The following is a 24,741-nucleotide window of genomic DNA, read 5'->3' on the forward strand; positions in this document are numbered from 1 at the left end:
ATATTAATTCCATCATGAACTAAAGTCATGGATGGACTCAATACTAGAAAACTTTAAACACAAACTCATAGCTAGTAACCATTAATCAACAACACACTAACAAATGCATACACCCTAGAGTCAATGCTATAACCATAGCAAACCAATCCCAACATAATAGGCGTGTGCAAACACAAGAAACACTGCATGCACCAATCGTAAACCCTCACCCCAATCCAATATACGACGTTTTTTGCACACAGTACGTTAGTACCACACATACGTGCACACACCCCCACACCAATCATGGGTTTGCATCCGCCTGAAATCTAAACAACTAACACATACGTGCACACACTAGTCAACGTTGTTGCACACACCTAATTATATTAATTTCATCATGAACTAAATTCATGGATGTACTCAATACTAGAAAACTTCAAACACAAACTAATAGCTATTAACCATTAACCAACAACACACTAACAACGCATACACCATGGCCTGCTGTTAATACTACAACCATAGCAAACCAACCCTAACATAAGAGGCGTGTGCAAACACAAGAAGCACGACATGCAACAACCATCAACCTTCAACCCAATCAACGCGAAAAACCTAGAAGAAGTTCCTAAATAAGTGTTTTTCTTGTCGTCGTTGCAAAAGAGTGTCACTACAAGAAAAATCGCGATTCGCGACGGAACAATTCCGTCGCAAAACAGCCAAATTCCGTCGCGAAACAGGTTTCGCGACGAAATTATGACGGTATTCGTTTTCGTCGTCTATCAGCTCGTCGTATCTCCATTCGCGACGGAAAATTTCCGTCGCGAAATATGGCGACAGAATAGCAACGGAATAATTCCGTCGCGAAATATGGCGACGGAATAATTCCATCGCAATTTGGCAATGAAATATTAAAAAAAAAATCAGGGTATCCGCGACTGTTCTTTGTACAACAGTCGCGGATACCCTTTAAAAAATTAAAAAAAAAAATAAAAACAACAACAACAACATCAACAACAACAACAATATTGCTCTTTGCACACTGCAACTCTCATACAAACACTATGAAATTACAATTCCAAAAAATTACAGTAGTTCACTCAAACTAAAAAATAATGCCAGGTTTGCAATTACAGGTTTGCAATGCCAATAAAAATACTCATACTATTGCTGCTACAGATATCCCAGCTCTGGCCACAGTTGACAGTCTTGACTATATACTGGAACAAATAGCATTATAATATTCAAAATAATATACTGGAAAGTGGAAACTTGAAAGTAAGCCTAATATGCAAACTAACAATGAATTATAGGATTTATACCATTATACTGGAAACTGTAGTGTGTACTAGAACAAATAGCATTATGAAAATTACCTGGGAGGCTATGAATACTTTGAGTCTTGAAATTTTGGAACCTGGACTCTGGGGAAACACATAACAAGCAGCAAGGTTAAATCAATTTCACAAGCCTTAGTAGAAGTTAAATTGGTTGTCACTGAAAACTATTACTGAGCCTTTTTCCTTTCAACATGCACATAGCCATCACTAGAGTCTTGAATTTCAGAAGCTTATAAAAAGTAATATCTATTGTTATATCAAGCTTGTTGTATGTTAAAACATGTAGACTACATAAGTGTGTGCATACACAGAAGTCAACATGTATAAAAAAGGTTTATCACACTCAACCTGGATTGTATACCAACATCTATACCAAATCGGTTAAAATAGGATCCAATCCCGAGTCTTGATCAGCATGCGTTGCTTTCACAAACTGTTTCTCCTCAAGCCCTGTGAAATTAGAAGCACAACAAAAAAAATATTGGCATAAGTAATCAACTGACAACAAGAACAACATAATTACTAAGTGCATGTGCATCAAAGATTTCAAGATTTCAGTTCAAAGAAATACATACTCTCATATCAATACACTAGATAACTAATCAAGCTGATTGATAAAGCCAATTCACTTGACTAGGAAAAGATTGGTGCTTGTCTCACTTGACAAGAGTAACACATCAAACAATAAGAGCAATTACTATTTGTTTACGAAACTGAATTTCTATGGGGTTCTTACAAGCTCATTAAAGACTTAGTAATGTAACAGTTGTATACATATATCAATTGAAGACTGTAAATATACATTTAAGATATGGAGAAATAAATTATTCAAGCCCAATTAAAATTCAAATATAACTGAGTCAAACCTGAACAAAATTGATGAGCAAACCAATACTCAGACACAACTCCAGTCTAGGACTCTAGGTTATTAACAAGTTGACACAAGAAGACTCAAATAACTAACCAAACTACCCCTAATCTTCCAATCTAGGTTAAACGAGTCAATGCCAAACCAACTTGAAGATAACCCAAGCCTCAAATATAACACAAATCTTGGTAACTAACAAGATTACATGAGAATAACCAACCAAGCAACTCCTGGTCATCCCAGGCTTGAACTGCTAAAGATAAAGAAAGTGCTTGAACTGCTAAGATAAAAACTAACAAAGTATTATCACACACAGAGATATCCTCAACTTCATTATCCCACACTATCAAAATGAAACCTAATATTAAAATGTTTAGATGATCCAAAAAATATCTATTAGTTTCCATATACACAACCTACAAGCTCAGAAAACAAATCCCAGTTAAATACATAGTTTTCCCACAAAATTTAAACAAAATCAAATACCAACTCAAATAAAAATTAAACAAATTAAATAGCAAAGAGTATTGAAGACAGATTGTATAGATATTGAGGATATTGAAGAAAATTGCAGGTACTAGAACAAGAGGGCGAGACAGGACTCTGGAGGGCTGGAGGTGCTGACTGAGAGTGCAAGAGGCGATTCGACGATTGGCGACAGGCGTGACTGCGTGGCGAGACCGCGTTTGTAGAGGCGAAGACGGTGGCGAAAGCGGACTGTAGAGGCGGAGGCAGACTGGAGGAGGCAGAGCGCAGAGCGGCAGAGGGGAGAGGGAAGAGGGAAGAGGCGGTGGAGAGAACTTCAACGGCGATGCTAGGATGAAGGCGGCGGCTGGTCGACGACGGCGAGGGCGACTGCGACTGCGACGGGGGGCGACGGCTGGATCGATCGATTGCAGTGGATTCGGCGATGGCTGCTGCCTGCTGGGACGACGGCGACGCTGGGACGAAGGCGGCAGCTGGTCGACGACGGCGGCGGCGATGGTCTTCGGCGGAGATGTGTTGCGGCTGGAGGAAAATGGAGGTATTTTGTTCCAATGGATGAATGGAATGCGGCTGTAAAGGAGATGAATCTGATTTAGGGTTTTTTCTTTTTTAATAATATGCTTTAAGAAAAACACAAAAAACACAAAACAAAAAACAAAAAACGACGTCGTCTATCGTCTTGGTCGAATGGTCGTAATGTATTTGCGAGTGTTCATTTTAGCAACGGAAACAGTTCCGTCGTCACTTCCGTCGCTATTTTGCGATGGAAATTGAATCCGTCGCTATTTCCGTCGTTATTTAGCAACGGAAATTTATTCGGTCGCAAATTCCGTCGCGATATTTTTGCCGCCATGTTTTCGCGGAATTTTTTTCCTATTTGCGCCAAGAATCGCGACGGAAAATACTTCCGTCGCAATTCTGTCGTTGATTAGCGACGGAATTCAATTTTGTCGCAATTCCGTTGCTAAATCGCGACGGAATTGTTTCTGTCGCGATTTTCTGTCGCGAATCGCGCATTTTCTTGTAGTGTGTGTCAATGGGAAAAGAAAAAAATGGCGTGAGTTCTCCTTGATGGCGACATCGTGTGCGAAAGGGAAATGGGAAAAGAGGGAAAAAAAAGGGAGAGAAGATGATGTGTGTTTTTGTTATATCCGTCGGTATGTGTAAAGAGGAAACGCGATCAGATCAATGTCTCAATATGTACCTATTTTGTTTTCATATGATAATAACTATGTTATTTATTAACGAGAAGATGATTTATTTTTGAAATAATTTTAATATTTTTGTTTTATAATATTGATTTATATATAGATTTGTTTTCTTTTTAAATTCTTGGAATCAAGCATCCCACGAAATTAGGTATGTTAGGTAAATAAGGAATAAACACAAGCAAATATATATATATATATATATATATATATATATATATATATATAGGAATTGGATCTGGTGAGATCACCCTATTTAGACGAGATCATGAGATTACATCTCGACCATTTATTATTTTTATTTCACGGTTCAGATTTTATTTTAATTATTTATTATTTTATTTTGTTTTCCCGTCACATTTGGGATCAGGGAGGGTTATATTTTAATTTTATTTTTTATTTGCGTAATGACGATTCGGGAATCCCAATTTTTTTGCGATTGTTTTCCTTTTGCGATTGGTATCTCCAACGATACATCGCCGGTTTCCTTCCCTGGCGCCGATGATATCCTCCCTTGCGTAGGTGTTCTCACGTTTTGGCGCCGGTCTACATTCATTGCAGTCGGCTCTTCTTCACTCTCGCTTGTCGGCATAGTCATAGGCTTGGAGTTCCATGGCGGGCTCTTCTACTCGGAGGTCGAAGCGTCTGAGGAGGAACGCTTCTAATGGTGTTGGAGGTATTCCGTGTTCACTTTTTTGGTGTTTATTTCTTCATCTCGTTTTTGTTTTTTTTGGTTAGGGTTAGCAATGAGGCGGTTGTTTGGTATTCCGGGTTACTGTGTTTTGGGGCGGTGAGTGGGAGTTCATATTACAGTGGTATGTGCGTGGCAATTTTAGGAATCAGAAAAGTTAAGAAATGCACACACCATTAGAATTAGAAACAGGACTCGACTAATTACAACATACCGGAATACAATTTTAGGAATCAGTTTGTATAATTATTGAGCTTCAATTCAAGGTGATGAGATCAGATGATGGGTTTGTTAAATTTTTTATAGTAGTATTTTGATATTGAACACTAGGTTTTGCTTTGTTTCATGGTGTGGTCGTGTTGTCCTGTTTGTGGGGCTGTTTAGGTTGTGGTCGTGGTGTCCTGTTTGGGACAGAATTGCGTTTTTTCAATCAAAATGGGTAGAGACTAGAGAGATAACAGATGACAAATTTCAGCAAAAATCCAGCTCACAACCACAATAATCTCTTCACGACACTATAGTCAGATGTAAGGGTGCATTTGGTTTAAAATCATCAAAAAATACTACCATAAAAAATTGCACTGTAGGTAGTTTTGCTTGGTGTGTGCACACTACTGAAAAATTTAACAACTTAAATTGAAGGAGCATAGTCTCTTAAATATTAAATCAAAAGTACAAATTCATGTACAAACAATAACATCTTTGAAAATTTTATGTTATCGAATTGTACAGTATTGAATTTAAGATTGCTTAGATTAGTCCCTGGAATACTACAAGATGAAAATGATCAACAACAAGGTTAGAATATAATATATCACAAAAGTCAGAGAGCATTACATATATTAATGGCATTATTACAAGCTAGGATACAAACATATTCATTACCATATCCATATCATGCATGTACGTTAAGTCATGGGATTGTGAATATTTTAGAAATATGGGTGTTAATTAGTCGATTAAATCAAGAAAGGTATGGTTATAAAAAAAAATAAAATCAAGAAAGGTACGGCTACTGTTTGGTGTGTGCTGAGGTAGTTTCTTTTTCCTTGGTTTTGAGATTATTTTGTGCGAATTACATTATGCCAATTTTCATATTCGTTATGTATTTTTCCGTGATTGATTTCTGTATTAGTTTGGTAAGGGTTTGCGTAAATGTTTTATCGGGTGGAGTGACACCAATTTACAGCATACTATTATATTATTCTTTTTGTCTTTGGTGTTTGCGTATGTGGATGGTAGCGTGTGCGTAACATTGGCTTGTGTAATATGAAAGTTATGTTATGTTTTTGGGAGAGCTACTAGTGTATGTTTTAACTGAATTACCGTGCGTGCATTGCTTTGTAATTGTAATAAATACTTGAATTTAGTGATTGGTGTGTGCTTGTGTTAGTTATAGCGTGTGCATAATTATAGAAGAACCGTGTGCATAATTATAGCGCGTGCATAATTATAGAAGAACCTTGCTCATTTTCAGTTGCTATTCTTTTACTTTTACGAATTCTTAGTTGCTTTTTAAATAGAATAAAATTACATAGTATTATTACATTATGGTTGGGGTTGGGTTTAGATATATGTGTACCATGTTCTATAAGCTTGGGGGGTTTGTGCATTTATGCCTGTGTTCTGTTTACGGTTTAATTGTGTGTCCCATTTTTATTTATCACTATGTTCTTCTTAATTTTCTACATTTTCCCATACTTGGCCATTCTTTGGGGTATTTCGGCGTGTGCTGTTTATGGTACAGGTGTGTGCGTGCTTATTCGTCGGTCTCTACAGTGCATGCTTTTTGATTTATTTCACATTTTTAATTACTACTCTGTAACCACCTGGACTCCATAGTGCATGGTCTTTGTAATTTTCTACATTTTCCTATACTTGGACATTCTTTTAGGGTTTTTCGGCGTGTGCTGTTTATGGTACAGGTGTGTGCGTGCTTATTAGTCGGTCTCTACCGTGCATGCGTTTTGATTTATTTCACATTTTTAAATACTATTCTGTAACCACCTGGACTCCATAGTGCATGGTCTTTGTAATTTTCATTATCATTTCCAAATGCTATTATTCTAGTTTTGCCAATTCTCATTCGCTTTTGAAGTTGAATCAAATAACATTCTAATATTTACATTATGGTTGGTTTTGTTTTACAGTATTGTTTACCATGTTCTCTAAGCTTTGGTGGGTTTCTGTTTAAATACTTACAGTTTTGGTTTTTTCATCAATGTGTGGCTGCCTTAAATTAAAAGTTTCCCACTTCACAGGGGACACTGATGAAGGTATTCAAGCTAATATGCTGGATAATCCGCCCTCGGACAATTTGGAATCTCCCCCTGTTGTTTTGCCCACTACCGTCCAACCAGACCCGGTGCAAGATGATTCTGATAGTGGGCTTGGTGGGGAGGATGTGCAGTTGTTTCCTGAATTGAAGATTCGTGGCAGCCCAAAGCATTTAGCATGGCCAATTAAGCGCTTTAATGCTTGTCAAAAGAACGCCGTGCGTGCGCTTGGACTTGGAGATATGTTGGACTTTCAGGTTGAAGGTATTCCAAAGTCTATGTGTAGGTGGCTGATTAGTAATTTTGACCCAACTAACATGTGTTTGAGCCTGGAGAACGGATTGGTCCTCCCTGTTACAGAGGAGGATGTTCATTATACATTGGGTCTTCCGCAGGGTAGTGTTGTTATTACAAAGAGAAAAAAGGATGATGTCAGTGATACCTTAAAGGAATGGAGGTCTAAGTTCAACAAAGAGAAACATGATATCACACCGGCTATGATTGCAACTAAGGTCAGATCTCTTTTGGAGGGGGATGTCTGGTTTAAGCGCCATTTTGCCGTTCTTGTTGTCAGTGTTTTGGGTGGGACGATGACAAACGGATATGCAAACCAGTCGGTCTTTCATCATTTTGAGGATGTTGATGGTATTAAAAATTTGAACTGGTGTAAGTTCATATTGGAAAGTTTGGTTGAAAGACATGCCCAGTGGGTCCATAATCCGGATAAGCAGTTTTCTGGTCCTATTGTCTTCTTGCTGGTAGGTGTTGTAATTCATTCTCTTTTTTCATAATCATTTTGTGAATTATATGTATTGCGTGCGTGATACTGATATCTCTAAGGTTCAGTTGCTTTATGTGGACAGGGTTGTGCATTCCGACAGGGTCGTGCCTCGTCTTGTGCCATCTTTACGTGGGTGGAGTTCTAGACATCTTAAGGCTAGACAATTATCTGAGATTCGGGCTGGAGGCTTTGGCCGAGGGGTTGTAGAAGGACATATTGTTGTTGCAACTGACAATCAGGTTTGTTTCAATTCCCATTTTAGTTAGTCACTGCACAAGGAGTGGTTTGCTAGTATGTGCGTGTGCATTTCTGCTTCACATTCTCATTGTTTTCCCATGGGGATCCTGCCCTTTCCGCTTCCTTTGTAGGAAGACGCTGCTACTAGTGGGAGAGACTCACAGGCTCACACAACTGTCCCAAAGGTATTCTGGTCTGTGCGCGTTAATGTTGCTGACTGTGCGTGCATACTAATCACTAAGCTTTGCACTATTCAATTACTTCAATATGTGGTTGTTCTATTTTTAACACTACATTATAACTATTACAGACTGATGCTGAGGACTTCGATGACAAGTCTGTTGCGTTAGGGAAGGCTCTGGATGATATGGTGCAATTCTTAGAGAGTCATCCGGGTCATACGACCAGTTCTGATATGTTTCGCCATGTGCTCTCTGCTGCTCGCAGGATCATTACACTATCTGATCAGCGTGGTCGTACAGCGGAAGACAACCATGGTGGTACGGAGGGTGGTGCAACGCAGCTGGAAGAGGATATGTGGAACAATCCAGACAATCTACGTGCCGTTGAGGCGATTGAGAAGGCGGCTCAGCAGACCAACTCTGTTCAACAAATTCTTTCATTTACTGTTAGCGCGAATGCTGATATTCCTACCAAAGGATGGACAGAGGTTGAAGCTATTGTTCGACAGTATGATGNAAGCTATTGTTCGACAGTATGATGACGTAGATGCAGTAAGTATGATTGTGTACAAGCGCAAGAAATTACCGCATAGTTAAGTTGTTAGTACTGTATGATCACTTTTGTCAGTTAGTAAGCACTTATCCTATGGTGTAGGTTGCTTGTATTCACATTGCTTTTTTGTTATGCCTGTACTGTTTTTTGTGGTCGTAGTAAACGCAGGGGGCAAGCATCTGTATACCGTAAGTGCAGGTCGTACTATGAAGTTTCTGTTTTGCGCACAAGCTTATAACTTTTATTTCAATCACATTTATTAGTACTTGTATCCCCATTACTGCCTCGCATGATTGTACCCCCTTTCAGACACAATCTGCACACACTTGAACCCCAATGTTTCCATTTCACATTATATAGGTCTCTATGGGAATTCCATCATTCAGCCTTGGCTTAACTCAAGAACACCCTTCCACCCGATGGGAGAAGGTAGTAGCAATTCGACGTCATTACGATGTGGTGCCTGCAGCTGGCCCGATACATGGATCTACGTCAAACACACTGACTGCAGTAAGTATTTTTCCTTATCAACCAAATTGCACACACCGCACTACACTGATGCACCCGTTTCACATGGTGCACGCACATACCTGAACCGCTTTTGTTTGACATTTCCCTTATATAGGTATGTGTGACGAACCATTCATCAACTCCCGACTTGATAGATGACCACCCTACTCAACTGTGGGCTGAGGCTGAAGTAATTGCTCGCAAGTATGATGTTGTGCCTACACTTGACACGTCTCGTGGATCTACGTCTAACCCAACACCAGCAGTAAGTTTAATTTCTTTGCACTCTGACCTGCACACTCCTAACAAGTTCAACGCATCAGCTAAAACTCCATAACACCATTTTCCATGGACTTTAGGGACCCATTGCAGTGCCTGTGTTCGCAGGTCCTCAGCACCAGTCCTCGATTGGGAAGGCTGTTCAAAATTCTGTTACGAAAATCAATCAAAGTGAAGGCCGGGCAATTGGTAGCAACGATAACGACAAAACCCCTATACAGGTATTCCTTCATTTTGCGGAAACATTTGTCTTGTGTTCCGAATTTACAACAACTCTATTTTCCTACTACTTTGGGTCTTGGTTTCTTTTAATATTCACTGTTTCATTACATATACAGCAAATACCTAGGACTCATCCAGGTTACAGCATGGTCTTCAATCAAACATGTGCTGCCCCTCAAAAGTTTTCACGCCAACCCTTAGGGGCTGTAGTGCCGTTGCGCACAATCGACTGGAATTCGTATGCTCCACGCACCCGCACCCGCACACTCCAAATGCGGTCTGTAAAAAAACCGGAATCTCAGGTTGTCTATGATTGGATGGCTACCAACGTTAATTTGGACAGGTATACTTTTTAACTACATGTACGATATAGCNAATATGATTTCTTTTGTTTGTTTAGGAATGCGGAGTTATTTAATTATGGTGGGTGGTCTGCACGCCGGGAGGACTTTATGTCGTTATTGGAAGGCAATCAAGTGGCGGTTGCTATAATCAATGCTTGGGCATCACTACTAAACTTTAGGGAGCGGGGTAAACCAATTGCTGCACCTAGTAGGTTTTTCGTGTCAACAGCTACAACGGTGTGCTTTCTACAACATTGCTCAATTACACATTTTTAACACACTTTTATGCACATTTGTTAACATTCATGGGTTTCTTTATTAAATGTAGTTGCACAGAGTTAGTAACTTTCAAGCACCCCGTTCACATCGATTACAATTATTCACTGAGCGGATGGAGGCCGAATTAAAGTTAACAAGTTATGCTACATGGGGAGATGTGGACATGGTGAGTGTCTTTGATCCTGTTATGTACAACGCACATCCGTCCTAGTTATGTTCTATTATAGCCCCACCACTTAATTATCACTTGCGTTTTACGAGTTTAATTGTTTTTTCTTTTTGGCAGTTCATTTTCCCTATATTGCATGGCACACATTATTATGTTATTTCTGTTGATGTAAGACGATTGAAGTTCGTTATTATTGATAACTTATCTACTGGTGGTGATTCACTCGAAAAATATGGCCAAACCCATATGCAGCTGGTATACCACGTTCTACTACTCGTACTTAGTTATTCTGCTAATCTAATGTATGTTTGTCATATGGTTGATCTCAACTAACTCTCTTGTATGTTTGTATTAACTTTGCTTATTTAGCATGATTTGCTCTCCGTATTCTTCGAGGACTCCGCATTCCCTGCACTCTACATAAAGGTCACTGCACTGCAACCACGACGCCTTCGAATGTCATGGCGCGAAACAAAAAACAGCATCGACTCTGGTGTATTTGCAATGCGCCATATGGAGACGTATGTAGGGCAGTCGATAGCCTCTTGGGATTGTGGTATTCGGAGGGGTGATGCAAGGTGTGTGCGTGAAATGCGCGTAAGGCTCATGTCAGAACTTTTGCTGTTTCATAACAACACACACCGTCTGCCCAACGTCAACGCAGTGGGGGGATTTGAAGCCACTATACGTTGACCACTATACATATATGTGTTACTAATGTCCTTCATTTTCGGTACCAGCTGATGTTGAATTTTATTTTTAACCAATAAGACAGCAGTTCTGTTTAATACGTACTTGTCATTGATATTGAATCACCTCTCCCACAGCATTTAATAGTGGCATGCACACACCATTATGAATACACGCACACGCCTTCGCATTGTGCACAACTCCAAATCATTGAAACGCACATACTGGATCGCACACACCAATTGAATAAACCCACCAATGCACAACACACAGCTAACAAATCTTGCGCATACACTATCAATATGCACACACCGGAGAAAAGGTTAGGGACAAACCAGTACCTAGTATTAGTTACGCACAAACCAGTACACTGTATTGCACATCAAGCCATATATGTACTCCACTACCTCCCATTGATTACCGTACTTAAGTTTGTGCTCTTTAAGGTGTAACTGTGTGCGTTCTTATGCGTAGGAATCCACTCTGCATGCTTTCTCATTTATTTCTGAATACTATCCTTTAACACGTGGCTCCAATGTGCATGTTTTATCCTACTTTTTCTAAATTACTAAAGTTTCTTTCCCCATTTTTGTTTGTATTTGCCTTCCATGATTACTTAAATCAATCAAGAACATTAAAGGGCATTTTTTATTGGTAAACAGTTTACACAAACAAATCCACAGTTATTAAGTGTGGGTATTACAGTGGAATGCACACACCATTACGAATTCACGCAGACACCATCGCATTGCACACAACTCCAAATCATTGAAACGCACATACTGGAGCGCAAACACCTATTGAATAAACCGACCAATGCACAGCACACAGCTGACTACTATTGCGCATACACTATTACTATGCACCGACCTTAGAAAACAAATGGATATCACGACCAACTACGTCGCACACACCAGCATGTTGGATCCCACACTTGTTTATACACAAACACCAACTGAGGTTAAACCAAAAAATATATAAAATATTCCAGTCATGCACAAATGTTAAACAAAAACTATAACGGTTCTTCAACGATTAAACCAGTATAAAGAGAAATCTTAAATTCAAAATCACAAAGTTCACTACTAAATCACCAATACAATTATACGCTACTGTCCAGTACACCAGCAAATCCAAATGCCCGTTTCTACCTTTTAAGGCAAGTTCGGCTATTATGTCCGTTCGCCAGTCCACATGTCGCACATGTACGCCATTTCTTTCTCATTCCCTTGATCGCAATCTCTTTCATCGATTTAATTCGTTTGCCAGAACCTTTGTTCTTCGATACTTGTGGCGGGTGCACTAGGATTGTTTCCGGAGCTGGTATCCCACAGTATGTTTCCATTGTTGCACGTTTTCCAAGATTTGCCTCCCCACTGTCTTTGTCCCCGGACATTGACGTTTCAACCCCTCCTAGTGCATGGGCAATTTGCTGCAATTTTTCAACCTTCCCGTTAGCTAATCCCAAACACTTGTAGAAAGTATTTATTACCTGGGTTTCCTCCAAACTCTTAGCTGCACTTTGTAATTCTTCCGCTTGCGTGCACGAATACGGATCACGACCTGTTTTTTGAGCAGCATCCCGTGTCCAACGTGGAGTGATGTGCTATGGTGGAATATGATCGAACCGCTCATCTTTCAGTATTACAAAAGCATGCCTACAAAGCAGCCCAATCATTTTGTACATTCGGCATGTGCAACTGATGTTGTTGCTCCCATTTTCAACTACCACTGTGTATGACTTCGCTTTATCGTCTTCAATCGCGTATGTCCGGGTAGGTTCGCTAACTGCGAATGATCGCACTCGGCAGGAGAAACATGCACCTATTATTTCTCCCTACAACTGGTAAAAAATTGCCAATGTGTATATTGACGCTGCCTCACGCTCAACACTCAACGGTGTCTTTAGGGTAGGAAGGTGGCCATTGCAAGCGGCATCTAATTCAGCTTGTTTACTTCGTTGCCTATTGATTGTGCGCTCAAACTGATAGAAAAATTCCACAAGACACATATGTTTACTAGTATTACTTCGGAAAACACTGTTCTCGGATTCCGAACGAGAAGTTGTTCGCAACAGCCCTCCCATAAACATAACTTGGAAATACGCAGGTATCCATGATTCACGTTGCTCATACATAAGCTTCAACCATCCATTATCTTGTAGCCCATATTTATGCACAACACCATTCCAACCATTCTCAAAATCTTCAGGCATACAATTTTCATTCCACACAACACTGTTTAGCGCGCGGCGAAATTCAGTATTCTTTGCCATTTCGGCTCCTACTTTGTCCCCAACTTTAGTCATTATATGCCACATGCAGAAACGATGACGGGTCTCGGGAAACTCCATAGCAATGGCAACTTTCATGGCTGGGTCTTGATCGGTGATTGTTATTGGTGGGGTTCTCCCCATTGCTTTTTTGAAGTTGATTAAAAGCCAACGGTAAGACTCCTCATCTTCGCTAGCAATCAATCCCGCAGCGAATGTAACACATCTCTTATGGTGGTCTACGCCGGTAAATGGAACAAACACTAGCTTGTACCTATGCATTGAAACACACCACATTATATTTTGGAGAACAATGCATGAGTGCACCAAAGTGAAGCACACAAATAGAAAACGTGCACACACATTAAATTATTTCCAAACCCGCTAACCAGCATAATGCACAAACCGCAACTCTACCGTAGACACACCAATGCACATTGTAATTCACATACCAGAACGCTAACACGCACACCAGTGTACACCGACATTCACACCCGACAAACACACTCACAACTCCTTCAACAACCAAAACTACACACACGCACATATAAAAACGTGCACACACATTACATTCTTTCCAACACCACTAACCAGCATAATGCACACACCGCAACTCTACCAGTCACACACCAATGCACATTGTAGTGCACATACCATAACGCTAACACGCACACCAGTGCACACCGACATTCACGCACCGTTTAACACACTCACTACTCCTTCGACAACCAAAACTACACACACGCACACAGACTGGTTGTAGCATACAATAAACACAGCAAACACGTTGATTTACATACACCCGCACATACATCAACAACCACACATGTTTCAAACAATGTAATAAATCACTTCATATCAGAATGGATTTTCGTCAATGTTATTGAGGGACTTACTTGTTCGTTTGGTATGTCGCGTCAAACGCCATGGCTTCTCCGAATAAGCTAAACTGTTTTCTTGCAACACCATCGGCCCAAAACACACGGCTCAATTGATCCTTTTCATTCACCTCATATTCAAAGTAGAAATCATCGCAGTCTGACTTCTTTTCAAGGTAGTTGGTTAGAACCATCTGCGCATCCCCACCCTTCATGTATGCCAAAATTTCTCTCTTGTAGTTTTTGAAATCTTGTTGCGTAGCACCCACTTTGTAGGTTCCTCCCACCATTTCTGCATATAGGTTGAAAGTCTTACTAGGCCCAATGTTAGCTTTAGCACAGTTTGCAATGAAGTGCTGATGCCCAATGTCTAGTTTCCGATTCACTTTCATGAACGGTTTGTAATTGTCCCCGCATAAATCGTGTGTGTGCCTTTCTTCGAATGACACCACTTCGTACACCTCCACATTTAGTCTGAAAATTATCTTAGCAATGCATCCCACTCTGTTAGAAGTACGTCGACGTTTGGGGTGTGTTGGTGCTCCACTTTCCATTAGATCTGTATCTTTAGCCTCCTTATATCCTTCCCGGGAACAAACCAAATACTTTTTAATGGTAACACCATATTTGTTCTTTATTTCTGTACTGCGGCGTACATCAAAACCAGCTGCTGAAGCATACTTTATATAAAATTTAATTCCATTTTCTAAACTTTCAAATCTCTGTCCTACAACTGGCTTAAGAGAGGAGTCACATGTTGTCATCCAGTAATTGGGAACGTCTGCAGATTCTTCCATATCAGTAGTTTGCATCTCCACGGTCTGATCACTGGGTCCTACATATGGTGGGGAGAGAATAAAATTTTCAGTGAAGTGGATCAAACTACTAATACAAGTGTATTCCAGAATTATGCACACGCTATAACTAAAACAAGCACACACCACTTCCAATAAAAAAATAACGCACATGAGGTTCTTTAAAAGCCACTACAACACAAACACACACCATAACCAAACAAATCCCGAAATCACTCATGGAAGTAACCATATCGAGACATAAAAATGTCATAATGTAATTAGTGTTAAAATAAATCCCCCAGCCGTGTGCACACACCATCAAACTACAACGCACACACTAACTCATCAAACCACATCGCAAACGCAAAAACTCCGAAATCCATACACTTACGTGCATACTACTAAATTCAAGTATTTAAAAAAGAGTAATATAATACAATGCTCTAAATTGGCGTCCCTCCACCCGATAAAACATTAACGCAAACCCTTACCAAACTAATAGAGAAATCTATCACTGAAATATACTTAACGAATATGAAAAATTAATAACAAACTAATACAGAATTATGCACACGCTATAACTAACACAAGCACACACCACTTCCAATAAAAAAACTAGCGCACACTAGTTTCTCTAAAGCCACTACAACACAAACACACACCATAACCAAACAAATCCCGAAATCATTCATGGAAGTAACCATATCGAGACATAAAAATGTCATAATGTAATTAGTGTAAAAAAAATCCCCCAGCCATATGCACACACCATCAAACTACAACGCACACACTAACTCATCAAACCACATCGCAAACGCAAAAACTCCGAAATCCATACACTTACGTGCATACTACTACGCAAAAACTCCGAAATCCATACACTTACGTGCATACTACTAAATTCAAGTATTTAAAAAAGAGTAATATAATACAAACTACTAAATTCAAGTATTTAAAAAAGAGTAATATAATACAATGCTCTAAATTGGCGTCCCTCAAAAAGAGTAATATAATACAATGCTCTAAATTGGCGTCCCTCCACCCGATAAAACATTAACGCAAACCCTTACCAAACTAATAGAGAAATCTAAAACATTAACGCAAACCCTTACCAAACTAATAGAGAAATCAATCACTGAAATATACTTAACGAATATGCTAATAGAGAAATCAATCACTGAAATATACTTAACGAATATGCAAAATTAATAACAAACTAATACAGAATTATGCACACGCTATAACTAACACAAGCACACACCACTTCCAATAAAAAAACTAGCGCACACTAGTTTCTCTAAAGCCACTACAACACAAACACACACCATAACCAAACAAATCCCGAAATCACTCATGGAAGTAACCATATCGAGACATAAAAATGTCATAATGTAATTAGTGTTAAAAAAAAATCCCCCAGCCGTGTGCACACACCATCAAACTACAGCGCACACACTAACTCATCAAACCACATCGCAAACGCAAAAAATAACACAAGCACACACCAATCACTAAATTCTTACACTCCATTAAAACTCCAACATATTCCCTACTAAACTACGCCTTGTTTGATTCTATCAAACTCAGGGATATGCACACTCCATGCGCGATAAATGCACACACCATTAGAAACAGGAACAAAAAACTCAAAAGTGAAATACAGAATTATGCACACGCTAAAACTAACACAAGCACACACCAATCACTAAATTATTACACTCCATTAAAACTCCAACATATTCCCTACTAAACTACGCCTTGTTTCATTCTATCAAACTCAGGGATATGCACACTCCATGTGCGATAAATGCACACACCATTAGAAACAGGAACAAAAAACTCAAAAGTGAAATACAAAGTAATTACGCGTTGCTTCATTCAATCAAACTCAGGAATATGCACACTCCATGCGCTATAAATGCACACACCATTTAGAATCAGAAACAAAAAACTCAAAAGTGAAATACAAAGTTGTAACAACATACCGTCAAACATATTATCCATGGAAGTCTCCGGTAACCTACTTCGACTAATTGTTACAGTATTGTCACGGTGTTTGTTCAAAACAGATAAAATATCCCATAAAACTTATACTTGGTTACCATGATTAGAATTCCTTAATATATGGGAATTATTATGTTTAATTATTTTCCTATTATAATACATTCTAAACAAATTACAGCTCTAGCCTTTTCTCTAAATTATGTCCTAAAAAAATTCATATTTAAATATTAATCCTAACCATTTCATTCCAATTTAATAAATGGCTAAGATTGAATCTCATGATCTCATCTTAGATGGTGATCTCATTGGATCCAGCCCCCATATATATATATATATATATATATATATATATATATATATATATATATATATATATACACACACACTTCATATTAGGAATAAAATTTACTAAAATGTATATAAAACTGTTATTCAATAATCTACTTATATTAGGTGATATAGAATCCTATTTCAACAATAATGAATACAATATGATAAAATAGTTTTTTTTTTTGTTTTTTGAGCACTACTGACTCCACTGAGGCTCGAACCCACTTCCATCATCCATGTGGGAGTGTTAATCGGGACACCGGATGTCACTAAACCACAGGGTCTTTGGCATGATAAAATAGTTAGTATTTAAATGATTTTTTTTAAAGATAGAATTGAATTACTAAAATATTCTTCATTAAAAATATTCACTATCTAACTTGAAAATATAACTATTTTTATTCGTTGGTTATTATGAATAGTCAAACTTCACCTCGTGTTAAAAATATAAATATTGGCATATTATATGATTAAAAATTTTGATGAAAATTTTTGTTTTGTGTAGGATCATCCATATATAAAAATAACCCTTACCAGCTAATTTCCAAGCAAAACCACTATTGTGTTTTTTGCATACCAAAAAAATTAAGGAAATTAAATAATAATACTCTCATTATTTGACTTCTCTTTTATATTGTTGCCAATAGACATCAAAATCCTCAAGCTTATCCAAAGTTATGACTTTCGTTTCAAATTATAAATTTTGGTCAGTAATGTTAGGTACGTTTGTCTATTCGATCAAATCCTTTTTATTCCTGTATACAAATATATAAAATATTTAAGCACCAAACTAGTTAACAATAATCAATCATATAGCTTTTCTTTTTTTTTTTTAGTACATATAAGATATTCACCATACATAACATCAACATCAAAATCTTCAACCTTAAAATAAAGGGTTTCATCTAAACCACTACACTACATTAAAATATTATTAAATATTAAACAACAATGTCTCTTTAGTGCGACTTACTTTTTTCTACATAGTTTGAGTGCTGACGAAATTATCACAGGATCTCACTCATAGCGTGACAGTACAACTGACAACTGAACTTGAAGCTCAACTAATTAAACCAACGATAAGACAATCTTTAAGGTAAAGAGCTGAGGAATGAGCAACTCGGTCATATACGTCCAAATTTATTCTAACTACTGTTAAGATGACACTAGAGTTAGTTACGCACTTACGCACAATGAATTTTACTCTAATTATGTACCAGAATGGGGTGTGGGAGATGTAGGAATCTGATTCTAGAAAATCACAAAGAAAATTGAAAAATACAATAAATAATAATAATAGAAATAATCCACGAAGGATTAAAAATACAACCAGGAAATAGAACCATACGAGGTTGAATAAACCTGGAAGTTGATGGGGTGAACTGTATGAACTTGGGACGGTTGGAAGCACGAGTCGCGTTGTCACTGTCCTTAAAACCTTATTTACCGCCTCCCAGGGTGCTGGAGCGTTGCGGCCTAGGTTTCCCAGGATCAAACGTACTACGACTCCTGCGTTTGAGCACACAAACTTGGAACTAAAACTTGGAACTAAAACGTGGGATGAAACGCAGGTGGCTTGAAAGAATAGATGACCCACTACTATTCCATTTAAATAAGAAATAACTCGCATAACTTATTCCGAACGACATTCGTGCCCGCGTACACGAGTCAAGCCTTTTCAGGCGCACCCCCTGCACACGAGAGAGAGCATCTATGTTATACAAGTTACTTAGTCATAAAAAGACCCTTGTATATATAGTGGGGCAAATGTTCATTCCCAACTAATGTGGGACAAAGCTACATAAGCTTTTCCTCACTTTAAATTCCATCTCAAATGGGTCTACTTTGAGAATCAATTTCTCATTCACCCATTATCCATTTTGAGCGTATAATATATCGATCTCTTCGTCTAACTACGAAGAACCCGAATCCACTTTGACCCGACCCAAATCGAAAGTGGACCCACATATATTTATTCCATAAAATGACCACTTAAAATGTAATTTTTAGTGCAATTTTCCAACAGGAGACGATGCACAGAGGACGACACACATAATTATCTAGTTTGTAACCATTTAAACATTGTAACCCAAAAATAACTAGTATAAATATCATATTTATAATTAGACAAAGGGATGATTCGAGAACATTCCATTCTAAGCTTTAAGAGCTCCAAACTACTCAAAGCCTTCTTGTTTCTTCATTGTTACTATTCAATCACTTTCTAGTTTTACATGTAAGCTTAACCCCAACCTATGGTTATATATTAATTAGGACCACAATGTTCATATTTACACTAATAATGGGCTATTACACATGAATAAAATTTACCAAATATACACACTTAGAATAGTGATTATGAGTTTTCCTCGTAACCCAGAAAAAAAATTAAACAACAAAGAAATTCAAAAATAAAAGTTAATTGTGAAGAAAGCTAAACACTATAAAATATTAAAAAAAAAAGAAGTTTTACTACTAGCTAGGTCCTCCGAGTTAAGTGACACCATCACATTTAATCCTAAATTTTTAACTTAATCACCAGTAATTCTTCAACTTTCGAATTTAACCATTCGTGGTCATTCAACTTTTAAAATTTTAACCATCCATGGTCCTAACTTTGCCTTTACTTAAACTAACTAAAAAATCACAAGTGGTTAATTAAATTTTAAAGTTGAAGGACTATATATGCCTGGTTAAATTAAAATTTTAGGACTGAAGGTAACAATGTCACTGCACAAATTATACTTAAAGGATCCCAACTGATATTAAGTCAAAATAAAAATAAATAATAAAAATAAAATAAAAAGAAACCACATCATATGGAAAAGTATGGGTTTTTATTATATTCTGGAACAATTGAATAAGGAATGTCATTGTTCACCTAATTAGGACTTAAAAAAAAAAGTTTGTTGTCATCTACTTATAGCACATTCTATTGATCGAAGAAAATAAACGATCCAAGAAAGTTAGATAGAAATCTTATTACATTGCCCATCTAAAATAATGTAAAGAAGCAAGAGATTAGTCCTGGTCAAATACATATACAAGTTTTTAAGATGTGGTATAAATTTAAACATAGGTTACATATATTTTAAATTTAAATTATCATGAAGCGGATACATTAAATTAATACTACGTAAATTTTAATTGTTGAGTTATAAGATAACTTAATTGAACCAATAATCTGAACAATAAGTTCAATTTCTAAGAACGGTGGGTTAGAGGACCAGTAACGAGTCCACCACTCACTTCGATCAACTTGCTCAACCAACTTACTAACGTAGGCAATTTCTCTAACACTTGCTAGTCTCAACTGCTCAGAACTTGTTCTAATACCTATTTTCAAGATTAAATATTTACCATTATTACATCGAAAGTTATAAGAACAAATTTCATTTTTAGTCATCGACTATTGTGGCATTGTCACATTTAGTCCTATTCTTTTAATTTTGTCATATTACATCCCTGACTTTGAACAAATTCCACTTTTAGTCCTCAACTATTGTGGTGTTGCTACATTTAGTTATAATTTTTTAATTTTGTCATATTACATCCATGAGTTTGAGCAATTTCCACTTTTAATCCTCGACTATTATGACATTGTCACATTAAATCTTATTCTTTTAAATTTGTCATACTATATCTATGACTTTCATTTGATTGCCATCATTAATTTTTGGTAAAAAATTCTATTATTTTACCATTAGAATTGACAAATAACAAAGGAGAAAATCCTTACATATCATAACTCATATTTCGAACATATATTTTTTTCTCCCCTTCAATCTTCTCTTTTCTAGTCACACATATAAAAAAACACAACTATTAAGGATGCTCTAAATTGAATAATGTTGTGCAAAAGTTGGTTGCTAGCTGATTCATCAAGTAATACCGATGAAACGTGAATGAGTTGTCAGAAATTGCTATCCAACTGCTTCTGTACGTACTATGCAGAGCACATGCGTAGCTCTGATCCTGCTTTGCTGTCTTTCAATTACATATAATAGAACAATCAAAAAAAAAAAAAGAAAAAAAAAAGAAGTGAAGCTCAGATCAGATGCTAAGTCTGCAACACTACCCAAACTGTTTTTTACTGCTATTAGTGGGACGACTATCCATTTTTTTTAGACGCCCACAGTTGTACGTCTGTGGATCCCGTCCCAAGCTAAATGACACATTTTGTTTGGTGCGATGCAATCATGACTACTACACTATACCTTAATGTACTTTGTAATATCGTCTAGTCATCTATATTTAAACTTTTAATTTACTAATTATGGAGTAATATTATTGCTTCGATGTGTGTGAGAGACACTCAAACTAAGAGTATCCTCATTAGTTTGGATTTTACATTGGTTTTTGCGCAAATTATATCGTGGACCGCGGTCCACAATCCACGACGTCGTTTTGATTAATGAAAACAGACAGATGAAACCACCTCCTTTCCGCGCCATTCACTTTTAGTTCATATACACTGCAGTTATATTTCAACACAACTGCAGTTACATTTCAACACAAACTGCAGTTACACATAACTGCAGTTTCATTCGATAATATAAAAAACATAAATGTGAAACCGTTATTCAGTATCAGTTCATATACACTGCAGTTACATTTCAACACATCGACAGTTACATTTCGATATATAACTAATTACAGTTTCATTCGATAATATAAAAACAAATGTAAGACACTATCTTTTGAGATGACCTGTAGTATCAGTAACCACGGTATAACGACTGGGTTTTTGCAAGCCAAGTAGGAAAGAGAAGAGAAAGAGAAGAAGAAAAAAGAGAGAGAGAAAAAAAAAGGGAAAAGCAAAATCTGACGCAAAAAGAAAAAGAAAAAAACAAAACATAACAAAGTACTACACGCGCTCAGTTGGCGCGTGTAATTGGGCGCGAAATATGCGCCTCATGCACAGCAGGGCGGTGTCTGCTTCCTTTTTCCCTTGCCTAGTCCCACAAAAATATATGTACGTGTTCCTTGCAGGAGAAAAAACAATAAGAAAACTCACATCCCCATTAGTCTAAAAACCTACACCCATATTTTTTCTCTGCAAAAGCCTTTCCATAATACATCCACTAATGTGGATGCTCTAATACTCTAACTCCATCATAAAAGTTAGCTCACAATGAAATATTTAATCATAAGTATAACATTGCAAATTTTTGTAAAGTTGATAAAAGATTGTACTCGTGTGTGAATTTTTTGTTTTGTTTTTTTTTTTTTTGGGTGAATTGCTTTTTTATTGTTTTATTTTAAAGATATATTGAGATATCTTAGGTTTTTGTACTTCATAGGACACACATATGCACCAATAACCTATGATCCAACACTTTGACATAAAAGGAATTGTGCTGCAAAGAAGATGTAAGAAAACTAGCAATAGTTATACCATGGACCTGAATTCATCTTATAAGGTGAACCAAGTTTACAGAATAATTTGTTAAAAATTAATATTATATTAGAGATTGGTGTCCAAATCACACCGTTTGATCTTCAATAATAACTCAAAATTGACTGTTACATCTTCATGATGGAACATTATGGATAGATTGTCATATACCTTCATTTACTGTCTCATGATTTTTAAATATATATGCAAGACAATTCTTGCGACATGAGTGGTGTGCAACCATCTCATTCACCATTAACTATTTTGACCATGTTAATATATGAAATTAATGTAATTAAAAGAATCTTTTAACTACATTTTGGATTTCACTTAAAATTATGTCTCAAATTGACTATTCTTAATCTAATTGTCTAACTGATTGAAGATGGAATGAATTACAGGTACAGTTCATTAAGCGGCAATGCTTGAGGCCGGATAGAAATATAATGTAGTGCTATACGCAAAGAAATGAAGAAATGAGGAGATAATATATATAGATTGTGATGGTAACGGGTTAGGTATTTTTGGGTATTAGACATTCTAAATATTAATAAAAACAAGTTTGAGATGGTTCAGGTAAAGAAAATAATACTTGTCACGAGTTCTGGTAGTACTTGAGTACTTATACACTGTACTCAATCCTCATTTATATATATATAGAGTATATTACGGAGTATTAGTTTTTTTTTTTTTTTGTATTGCTTATATATATATATATATATATATATATATATATATATATATATATATATATATATATATATATATTTATTTATTTATTTATTTATATTTATGAAAACTTCATGCTAAATTGAACAAACTTGTAGAACCAATTATGTATTAAACAATTATATTTAAATTATTTTAAAATATATTAAACAAATTTTGAGATAAGTTCAGGTACTTGTGCATGCATAAACGGGTATACGTATCATTTAATCGAGTTTGAGATGGGTTCAAACAATTCTATAACTAATGAGAATCAAAATCATGAAAGATTTAAAAAATAATATTCTATCCGTTGTCGTTGTCATTCCTAAGGCTATCTTTATCTGAAAGGATAGCCTTTGCAAGATGAGATGACATGTTAAAGTTGATTTTTTTTTTTTTTTTTATGCTTAGGTGTATAACAAGCTTGCAATTGCAAGTTTGCTAAGTAATATAAAGCTGCGGCATGACAACCTTTTTGTACTTTATTTATTTTAATTAATTTGTAATTTTATAGTATTGTGACAATGATATTACTCTTGAGAGTGAGAATATTTCAAAGACGTAAATAAAATAATGAATGAATTACAAATTTAATTATATGGGAGTGAGATCTATTTTTAAAAGTGAGAGTATTTAAAAATAGTCTAATAATAGAGATTAAAGAATATATCCTTATTGGCACATTGTAGAAGTAGAAGTCACTGTTGCAGTCAATGGAAGGTAGTCGGGTACGAAGTGGGTGCAGAGATTAGACATTAGACATAGGATCCAATATAGTTGTTGCCGTTGCTGCAGTCCTCAATATGCTATCGCTGCCGAAGGTGGCGCAGCGCTGCCGTTTGTGATGATGATCAGACTTAACCCCAGACCTGACCTCTGCACACCAATTTTAATTTGACTTTCTTTTGTTGCAGACAATGAATGTCGGATTGTGTTTGAGTTCTACTATACAATTATACATACTTTCAAATTCTACTCCCTTATTAGTTCTACTCCCTAAGGTGATAAACAGAGATTGGTTATTTTTATTTCTGCATGAGCAGCTCAACTGGCCACAAAGGTGAAGTTTGGGAGAAGAAACCAGGGATCAAGACTCACCAGCGGCAGTGTGGAGCAACCTCTCAAAGTGAGAGGCTCTTTGTGCGCAGTGAGCAAATGTCTAGACTCTGTGTTTAGTTGAATTACCATGATTTACATCATCTTAGAAGCTTTGTCGGGCCGGGGCGTTGGAGTTCTTGCGGTTGGGGATTCAAC

At 37.0% G+C, this 24,741-nt stretch overlaps 4 protein-coding genes and 1 long non-coding RNA gene across 5 annotated transcripts; 3 read left to right on the forward strand and 2 right to left on the reverse strand.

The window, feature by feature from the left end:
- Nucleotides 1-1,038: 1,038 nt before the first annotated feature.
- On the reverse strand, nucleotides 1,039-1,859 carry LOC116014977. The gene is made up of 3 exons (XR_004097520.1): nucleotides 1,671-1,859; nucleotides 1,359-1,406; nucleotides 1,039-1,202 (listed from the first exon to the last, which is right to left on the reverse strand). It is a non-coding gene; the product is annotated as an uncharacterized LOC116014977 (long non-coding RNA).
- Nucleotides 1,860-4,304: 2,445 nt separating this feature from the next.
- LOC116017598 lies at nucleotides 4,305-7,866 on the forward strand. Its single transcript, XM_031258208.1, has 3 exons — nucleotides 4,305-4,560; nucleotides 6,837-7,609; nucleotides 7,715-7,866. The coding sequence occupies exons 1-3, from the start codon at nucleotides 4,497-4,499 to the stop codon at nucleotides 7,775-7,777; spliced, it is 900 nt and encodes a 299-aa protein (XP_031114068.1). The 5' UTR covers nucleotides 4,305-4,496; the 3' UTR covers nucleotides 7,778-7,866.
- Nucleotides 7,867-8,032: 166 nt separating this feature from the next.
- Nucleotides 8,033-8,590, forward strand: LOC116016095. The gene is made up of 2 exons (XM_031256258.1): nucleotides 8,033-8,088; nucleotides 8,180-8,590. The coding sequence occupies exons 1-2, from the start codon at nucleotides 8,077-8,079 to the stop codon at nucleotides 8,588-8,590; spliced, it is 423 nt and encodes a 140-aa protein (XP_031112118.1). The 5' UTR covers nucleotides 8,033-8,076.
- A 365-nt stretch (nucleotides 8,591-8,955) lies between these two features.
- Nucleotides 8,956-11,100, forward strand: LOC116017620. Its single transcript, XM_031258236.1, has 8 exons — nucleotides 8,956-9,114; nucleotides 9,230-9,379; nucleotides 9,474-9,614; nucleotides 9,732-9,958; nucleotides 10,016-10,196; nucleotides 10,288-10,404; nucleotides 10,525-10,662; nucleotides 10,777-11,100. Exons 1-8 carry the CDS (start codon nucleotides 8,971-8,973, stop codon nucleotides 11,098-11,100), a joined length of 1,422 nt encoding a protein of 473 aa, XP_031114096.1. The 5' UTR covers nucleotides 8,956-8,970.
- A 1,834-nt stretch (nucleotides 11,101-12,934) lies between these two features.
- On the reverse strand, nucleotides 12,935-15,011 carry LOC116016096 (protein FAR1-RELATED SEQUENCE 5-like). Its single transcript, XM_031256259.1, has 2 exons — nucleotides 14,266-15,011; nucleotides 12,935-13,643 (listed from the first exon to the last, which is right to left on the reverse strand). The coding sequence occupies exons 1-2, from the start codon at nucleotides 15,009-15,011 to the stop codon at nucleotides 12,935-12,937; spliced, it is 1,455 nt and encodes a 484-aa protein (XP_031112119.1).
- Nucleotides 15,012-24,741: the final 9,730 nt, after the last annotated feature.

The sequence above is a fragment of the Ipomoea triloba genome, chromosome 4, assembly GCF_003576645.1.
Source record: "Ipomoea triloba cultivar NCNSP0323 chromosome 4, ASM357664v1".
NCBI lineage: Eukaryota > Viridiplantae > Streptophyta > Magnoliopsida > Solanales > Convolvulaceae > Ipomoea > Ipomoea triloba.